The 8,905-nt window shown below is 45.4% G+C and overlaps 1 protein-coding gene across 2 annotated transcripts in view; it reads left to right on the top strand.

The window, feature by feature from the left end:
* The window catches only part of LOC147309276 (dual specificity protein phosphatase CDC14AB-like), a 16,195-nt gene extending 8,755 nt beyond the window's left edge, over positions 1-7,440 (top strand). For both annotated transcript variants that reach the window (XM_086270921.1, XM_086270920.1), the window contains 8 exons: positions 1,416-1,478; positions 1,878-1,950; positions 2,571-2,801; positions 2,889-3,027; positions 4,020-4,233; positions 4,348-4,439; positions 5,541-5,672; positions 5,755-7,440. In XM_086270921.1, the coding sequence (XP_086127047.1) occupies positions 1,416-1,478; positions 1,878-1,950; positions 2,571-2,801; positions 2,889-3,027; positions 4,020-4,233; positions 4,348-4,439; positions 5,541-5,672; positions 5,755-5,803 (993 nt within the window). In that variant the 3' untranslated portion in view covers positions 5,804-7,440. The remainder of the gene's footprint in view (positions 1-1,415; positions 1,479-1,877; positions 1,951-2,570; positions 2,802-2,888; positions 3,028-4,019; positions 4,234-4,347; positions 4,440-5,540; positions 5,673-5,754) is intronic.
* Positions 7,441-8,905: the final 1,465 nt, after the last annotated feature.

Below are 8,905 nucleotides of genomic sequence, written 5' to 3'. Positions count from 1 at the left end.
AGAGAGAGACAAGGGGAGGGGCCAGAACGAAGGAGGAGGAGAGGGAGAAGACAACACCACGCCCACACACTCCCACAGCCTCCCAGGATGTAACAATCGGCTATGTACCACAGGCCTTCAAGCTGGCTGTAGTTAAACCTTTACTCAAAAAGCATCTCTAGACCCAGCAGTCTTAGCTAATTATAGGCCAATCTCCAACCTTCCTTTATATCAAACATCCTTGAAAGAGTAGTTGTCAAACAGCTAACAGATCATCTGCAGAGGTTTATTTGAAGAGTTTCAGTCAGGTTTCAGAGCTCATCACAGCACAGAAACAGCTTTAGTGAAGGTTACAAATGATCTTCTTATGGCCTCTGACAGTGGACTCATCTCTGTGCTTGTCCTGCTAGACCTCAGTGCAGCGTTCGATACTGTCGACCATAATATCCTATTAGAGCGATTAGAACATGCTGTAGGTATTACAGGTACTGTGCTGCAGTGGTTTGTATCATATCTATCTAATAGACTCCAGTTTGTTCATGTAAATGGAGAGTCCTCTTCACACACTGAGGTTAATTATGGAGTTCCACAGGGTTCAGTGCTAGGACCAATTCTGTTTACATTATACATGCTTCCCTTAGGCAGCATCATTAGAAGACATAGCATACATTTACACTGCTATGCTGATGACACCCAGCTCTATCTGTCCATGAAGCCAGATAACACACACCAATGAGTTAAACTGCAGGAATGTCTTAAAGACATAAAGACCTGGATGGCCGCTAACTTTCTGCTTCTTAATTCAGATCAAACTGAGGTTATTGTACTCGGCCCTGAAAAGCTTAGAAATATGGTATCTAAGCAGATTCTTACTCTGGATGGCATTACCTTGGCCTCCAGTAACACTGTGAGGAACCTTGGAGTCATTTTTGACCAGGACATGTCCTTCAATGCACATATTAAACAAATATGTAAGACTGCGTTCTTCCATTTGTGCAACATCTCTAAAGTTAGAAATATCCTGTCTCAGAGTGACGCTGAAAAACTAGTTCATGCATTTATTACTTCCAGGCTGGACGACTGTAATTCATTATTATCAGGAAGTCCTAAAAACTCCCTGAAAAGCCTTCAGCAGTCAGTCAGATTGCCGCCCCTCCCTGAGCCTGGTTCTGGTGAACATGTGTTTCTGTTAAAAACGAGTGTTTCCTCCCCACTGTCACCAGTGTGCCTGCTCGTGGTCTGATTGTGTTTCCTCTGTAGGGTCTTTACGTACAATATTAACTGCCTGAGGTGACCGTTGTTGTGATTTGGTGCTAAGAAAAACTGAACTGAATCTGTGAAACCACTGCAGATCACTATAACACTAAACATTTCAGCCCTTTGGGGGGAGTTGTGCTTTTGTTGTGAAAATCTGTTCCTGCTCTTTTCCTCTGCAGGCATTACAACATGGTTTCCTGGATTTTGAAAGGTTCAGTGCAGAAGAATATGAACATTATGAGGTAACAGACTGCAGAGACTGTGCTACAGGTCGATATCAATGCAAACAGGACCAGGATACAGGAAGAAATAACTAACGTACGCTTGTTATTCATCCAGTTTATTTGCAGTGCTGTTAGTAACACAGTCAGGGCCAACCAAGAGCTCGTACGATGTCCAGGCCTGCCTTGGTGCACGCTGTACTTCCTCAGTTTCTCAGTTAGATTGATCCATAGCTCACCCGTCCAAGTGATAGACAGTCAGTGAAGTAAAGGTCAACAAAACTGATTTCCAATGAAAGGTAAAAGCCCGTACGTGTTCATTACTGCAGTGGTGGTATAATTAAGGTGTTCTGGATCCATGTTTTAACTGATATGTGGCTAACCTCTATCACAGTCTTTCCTTTCTTTTTGTGCTTTTAGCGAGTTGAAAATGGAGATATGAACTGGATCGTTCCGGGCAAAGTTCTGGCGTTCAGTAGCCCTCATTCTCGTGGTGAGTCAGAATCTCTAAGCTAAAAGCTAAAAGCATGCCTCCAAACCAACACCAGTGCTCACGTTGCTGGGCTGACAGAAGGCCTGTGCAGCCCCTCAGTGCCTGCACGTCCTGAAGCAGCTGAGAAGAGCTAACCTTACCCTGCTGTCTTCTGACGGCGTGCATTGTTTCCTGCTTAGTGCTGTCGTGTTGTTACGGCTGGATTAGACGAGCCTGAACCCTGCAGTGGCTCGGGGTTTCCCATGATGCACTCATGCTTCTCCATCCCTCAGCTCTTTTTACTTTCTGTGTATTTACACCACTTTGCACGTAGTTATTATTCCCCTCTGGCTCTCGTCCATCTCTTGTCCTGTTGTCCTCCCCCCACCCCGACCACATGAGCCAGATTGCGCCCCCTCCCTCAGCCTGGTTCTTGTTAAAAGGGAGTTTTTCTTTCCCGCTGTCAGCAGGTGCTTGGGGCCGTCCGATCGTTGGGTTTTCTCTGTATTTAACGTCTTTACCTTACAACATAAATCAGCTGACACTACGTCATTGAATCTTATTTTACGTTCGCATTAAAAACAGACGCTCGCTGATTGAAACGTATGACGTAACTCAGCTGTTGTTGACTCTGTCTCCAGGTTATCCCCTCCACACACCCGAGGCATACTTCTCATACTTTTGCCAAAATGACATAACGACCGTGGTTCGTCTGAACAGGACGTTGTATGATGGCAGGCGGTTTGAGGATGCAGGATTTGAGCACCACGACCTCTTCTTCCTTGATGGGACCACGCCCTCTGACCTCATCGTCAGACGCTTTCTGCATGTGTGTGAAAGTACAGACGGGGCAGTGGCGGTGCACTGTAAAGGTAGGACTGCAAGTCTTTATGTTTAATTGATGTCATTTATTTCTTTTATCTTAACTTTGTCTCTTTAAACACTCCATCCATTTACAGCTGGATTAGGCCGCACGGGCACTCTGATTGGCTGCTACCTGATGAAGCACTTCCGGTTTACTGCAGCCGAGGCGATTGCTTGGATCAGAGTCTGCAGACCTGGATCTATCATCGGTCCACAGCAAAACTTCTTAGAAGAGTGAGTTTGTGCCTCAGCTGTGACCGCTCAAACCAAACGGCCCACTTTCCGTGACTCCAAAGGTCTCGGTCGGAGACAATCATTAAGCTGTAGTCCGTTCATGAAAGTACAGGAGTAATGCTGTGCACACAGACACGTCTGCAACACTTCATTAGGATAATGTCACAAAACACAAGCAGACGGCAGCTTCACCTCCAAGGTGCACGGAGAAGACAAAGATCTGACGAGGTGAAGACTCCAGTCACAGAGTATCAGGGAACCATAACGTGTTAGTGGCCTTCATCAGGGTCATTGCGTTTGTGAAGGTGTGATTGGTCCACTTGGATCTTTTTCTGTTTCCAGTCTTTTTTATTTAAACACAAGCTGTTTGACATTTTGCAATGACCCAAAAGGCGTTGGCCACTGAGTACAGCTGTTCTCTAATACTTCGAGTGTCGCTGGAGTCTTCACACAAAGCACAAGTAGATCAGGAAGGGTTTGAGGGGTCACCTTGGCCTTCAACGTCGGCAGATCTCAGTCTCATCGAGCATCTGTGAGATGTGCTGGACAAACAAGGCCCGTCTGTCCTTAGGCTGTGGCATCTATTGCTGTTAGCACACAGGATGTTTCTCCATGCTGAGGTCATGGTTGGAGCATGCTGGAAATGTTAGAAGAGAAGCAAAAGGTGGAGGTCAGGGTGGGGCATTCCCCAGGGTGCCCATGTGCAGCTGGTGGTGACTGCAGCAGTGGGAAACTGGTGGATGATGAATCGAATCGAATTTAAAAAAAGCCTGAAACTGTGATACTGCTGCAGACTGCAGTCACAGTGTGCAGCTGGTTTCTCTCCTCAGCTCTGGACGCACACTTCCTCCTTACGCCACAGTAGCGCTCTGTTGCTAATGGCTACTAGCTTTGTGTGTCTACTTACACGCTAAACCAGGATGTTGAATGTTGTACCTGCTAAACGTGATATCACAGTCAGTTTGTGGCGTGTGTTTGATGTTTGTGTGCAGGAAGCAGCACAGTTTGTGGGTTCAGGGTGACGTGCATCGGTCTAAACAGAAGCTGGTCCAACAGAGACTGAGTCGGCAGCAGCAGCAGCAGCAGCAGCTGCACCGCTCTGACTCTGTGCAGGGAGGCAAACAGGAGGCAGTGTCCTCGCTGCTTTCCAGCATGGATGACCTGTCAATCAACACCGTGCTCTGCAAGTCATATAGCTTGGATGAGGTCAGCGGTGTGACTTCATAGCACCTTTTCTTAATGGTTACTGCAGAATTCAAACAGGCTACTGAGTTCCGATCACAATGTTGTGTTTTCATGCTGCTAATTGTGTCTGTGCAGAATAACTGCAAAGAAGTCAGTCTGACACAGGGAGACGAACTGAGAGCACTGAAGGGAAAACGCCCACCGAGATCAGCGTCATCCTGCTCAAGGTACCAACATCTGTAATGTAATTAATGATAGATGGTTATTGTGGTCAGTGCAAGAGACACGTAGAGAATTAGCTCAAACGCTGGAAACAAAGTTTCTATTAACAAGGAGAGATAATAGACACCAATATGTTTTTGTGGATGTCAGAAAGTACGTAAGTGACTGTTGTCGAATGCTACAAAGAACGCACGCTTTGTTTGCACGCTGTCTAACAGGCAGACCGGACTGCATGAAATCCTGCTGTGTTCTCATCTGTGCAGCGTGAATGTTGTGTGTAACCTGCTCGAGCTCATGTGTCCTTCTTTGTTCTTCGGTTAAACTGAAACCTAAATGCAACAGGAGAAGTTGTTGTCTTTTGGCGACTTTAGTTATGAGTGAGATTAAGGTTCTGGAGGTTGTCAGAGTATTCCTTCTACTGCCTGACGGTGTCCTCAGCTGGAGCCAGCAGGCCTCCATCTTTACTGTACACCGTGTTGGTGGAGCACCACTTCCCCTCCTGACGCTTTGCCAGAATCGCTCCTCCTACGCCCAAGTTTTTGCTGCAGCCGCGGCCTGAGCTGCGTTTCGATTGGCCTGCCCGCTGCCTCTGCTCTCCATCCTTGGCTGCAGCCAGACACACAATCAGTAGATAATACCTCTGCTCACTACAGTTTTTGTTTGGGTCCCTGAATCCACGGCACAAATATAGCAGATATATAAGAAGCTGCCATAGTTCAAGAAACATCTTATAAAAAGTAAATAGTTACAAATCGGGGATATGAGAGCTGCGGCAAAAAGAAACCAAAGGACGACCACGAACCAAACTCACGACGTGCCTCCGGCTTCTCCTGTAAACTAACATCACCAAACTGCTAACCTGACACAACCAAGAGCTGGGCTTCCACGGAGGTTAAATCAGGTACCTCCCACACGTCGAAGCGTGTTTGTATCTCGTCTCTTGTACAGAGTGTGAGTGCAGATGTTGATTCCTGCAGTGAGCGTAGAAATCAGAAGGATTTTTGGAGAAGTTGTTCGTTGTGCTTGTTTCTGTGAAGGATCAAGTTTTATTTGCTCTTGGATCACACACACACACAAATATGAGGTGTTCTTGTTTTCTGTGTCAGGTTAAACCTGTCCAAGACTTCACACCGCTCCATCCTCCCTCCCCCGAAGCCCTCCAAAGTCCACCTCACCCCTTCTTCTACTAAGACGCTGAGACGAAGTTCCTCTACCACCACTGCTCCGCAGATCAGGAGGTTGGTGTCTGTGCTTTTGTCCTTACTAGAAGCACATTATAATAAAACCAATGTAAAATGTGATGTGCTGATGTCTCCACAGTCCCTTCAGCCTCACGTTGTTCAGCACCAGGCCAGCACTGATTCACTGACTTCACACTTGGGACGTTCTGGTCATGAATCAGCCCAGCTGATGATGGACTCGCTGGAGACTGCATCAGCTCTCTTGCACGTTTAACCCTAGAACACTATCGCTATAAATAGTAACACAATCGCTAATGCCGGGTGATTTTTACCCGATATAATATAACCAATAAAAAGTAATCAAATATATCAAAATATGACAACACATGACAAATTAGAGTGGTCTTCTTTTACTTTCAACTGTGCCATGTCTAACAAAATGAAAGAAAAACCCTCCTAAAACAAAAGAATGACTCTGGAAAGCTGGTCTTTGGTCCACCCATTCCTGGGACATTTGAGACTTCCCTGGTGAAGGCACAGGCTCCTCGACACGCAAACAGCTGCAGGAGAGAGAAATCATGTAAATGTATTTGCTCGGGTGTAAATCACCCAGCGATAGCGTTCTCGGGTTAATAGGCTGTAAATGCTTTTTTAGCCCCAATAACTACTTTTCGTTTCGACAGAGCCAACAGTTTGTCACCACTTTAACTGGTCACGTGGCCCATTCTGTGATAACAGGGCCGACACCATAAATCATCACGTCTCTTGGGTATAGCAGGCAGGTAACTGTGAAAAACTGCGGCTGCATATTGCAGATATAACATCTGCTGGATGCTGAATGCCCCGCTGTCACAATCATTTTGCTGGAAGCAAAGGACACGTGCAGGTGCAAACACCAAACAACGCTTACAGGGGAGGTCGTGGCCCGAGGACTGAGTCAGACCATCGCCAAGAGCAGTCTGGGTGCTTCTGATAAACGGCTGCTGCCATTTGTCCATCCGAAGTTCAGAACCACAGGATGTAGACGGCCTGAAGCAACGTCTTGGTTGCGGAAACACAGACCTTTAGAAGTCGTACCAAAATCCACGCCTTAAACTTTGGCAGATCACATGATGGACCTAGCTTATTTGGCACGTTGTTGTAATGTTGTCTCCTCGTTTTCAGTACTTTAGTAACCAGGTTGGGTCAGAGAACCATAGCAAACCACATCTTTTGTAAGAGATTGGTGCACATTGTTCAAGAATTAACAACTGGACGCAAAATTGTCTTGCAAGACCAAGAGTGACACACTGCTTCTGCTACAGATGTTATTTATATTCTCCCAGATTTCATCGATAAAGTATGACAAACTTATATTTGTTGGTCTGTTAATGTTCTAATGATGCAGAGCGAGGGACACAAAGCCACGACGTGCTTATAATGCACTGTGAAAGCCTCTGAGCACACATGCTGGCAATGAAAGAGGAAATCAGTAAAATGAAGACAGAGATTCTGATGTTTCACGTCAGACTGAACACGGCACGCACACTTTATTTCACAGGTCATTCACATTCATGCACTGGATTTGTCAACAGGACTTTATCATACATAAAGCAAACTCACTATGTTCAGCTTTGCACTATTTCTTTCTTGCAGTAAAATTCTTAACATGCAAATGATGTTCAGCTTTGAGCGTGTTGTTGCTGTCATGCTTTCCTGTATCTGACTGTGTGACAGCAGCTCAGATGTGCTGTCTGATTGGTAGTTTACTCCAAAGGAGGGAAACCAGCTAATGCTAGTGTGAAGTGCTAAAATCAACAATAAAGTCCAAGTAATGACGAGATAATGACTCATGCTTCTCTTTGTTATCATCACACTGTCATTGTGTCATAACCTTCACTGAAAGTCACCTGACACTGCTGTGGGATGCTGTGGGACGCTGTGGGACGCTGTGGGATGCTGTGTGATGCCGTGGGATGCTGTGGGACGCTGTGTGATGCCGTGGGATGCTGTGGGATGCCGTGGGACGCTGTGGGATGCTGTGGGATGCTGAGACTGTGGATTCCATGTCCTTGGTATCATTTGGGGAATTTAATGACCAAAACATCATATATATATATATATATATATATATATATATATATATATATATATATATATATATATGAGTATATATGAGTATGCATTTGAAGTACACTTCAAATTGGGACAGCCGTCGTCGTGTGGCGGTGACGTAATCGCACTTAAAATGTGTACTTCAAGCGTGCAGACCCTGAATTGGGACACAGCCTCAGTGTTTCAGTCATAAAAACACTTCCTGTCTCCGCGGGGGCCCATCACGTATAGGTGTAACGGAGAAACAGCCAATCAAATCGCAGCTTTTCAGGCATTGGAAAAAAAAAGATTGTTTTTTACACTGAACTGTCTGAGCGCGGGTTCGAGTCCTGGTTGGGACAAAGGTTGTGTTACATTATCAAAAGTTAAACACCATTTTCAATCTACTTATTGTGGATAACATTTATTTTTTAATTATCATTTTATTTATATTATATAGCGTTATGGCCTGTGGAGCAATTTTTCTGCATTACGTACCTATACTGTCACACTTCCAGGTGCTCTTGGCTCGTGAGCCAAAGCCAACCAGCTGATCATCCTCAGAGGCTTCTGCAGCAACACTCACTCTGCTGGTCTCGTAGCTCAGAAGAGTTTTTATCTCTGCAAAGCTGAGGGCTTACTGTACAAATGAATGCAAGCTCTCCTTGCCATGCCCTTCTTCCACAGAGGTCCCTGCAGCCTCTTGCTTCTGGAGATCTTTGATCAGGTACATGGTGTCCCCGACATCATTCTCCAGAAGCCACCGGAAAGATTTCCCTTTATATTTTCCAAACTGCAGGATGTACTCTCCCTGCACTTCCTTCATGTCAGAGGCATCCCCTCCTCTCTGATAGATGACAGTCAGAGCATCGTCCTCCCTCACAGGTGCAGACTTGTCCTGAAGCTTGGGGTCATTTTTAATCCTTCGAGCTTCTTTTGACGAGTCCTGGAGAAGGTATCCAAGTGGCCCCTTGTGGAACGCCACAGAGATTTTCCCTGGATATGGCGCAACTTTCTTCTGCATCTTGACATGCAGTGAAAAAATAAACAATTATATTAAACAAAATTGATTCCAAACACAAACAAAGACATTCCAGGTTATAATCTTGCTGCTGGGTTTAGACAGCAGGATGCAGGAGAACAATAACGAGACACAATTTGAAAGAACATTGACAACATTTGTGATAAAAGTGTTTTTTACTCCAGGTATAACAAAC

This window comes from Aulonocara sp. 'chitande type north' Nkhata Bay, linkage group LG18 (genome assembly GCF_057382095.1).
Source record: "Aulonocara sp. 'chitande type north' Nkhata Bay isolate Kocher_YH1m ecotype deep benthic linkage group LG18, A_spYH_male_GT1.1, whole genome shotgun sequence".
Classification (NCBI taxonomy): Eukaryota; Metazoa; Chordata; class Actinopteri; order Cichliformes; family Cichlidae; genus Aulonocara; species Aulonocara sp. 'chitande type north' Nkhata Bay.
Note: the sequence above shows the minus strand (reverse complement) of the source record. Positions and strands in the feature narration are given on the sequence as shown.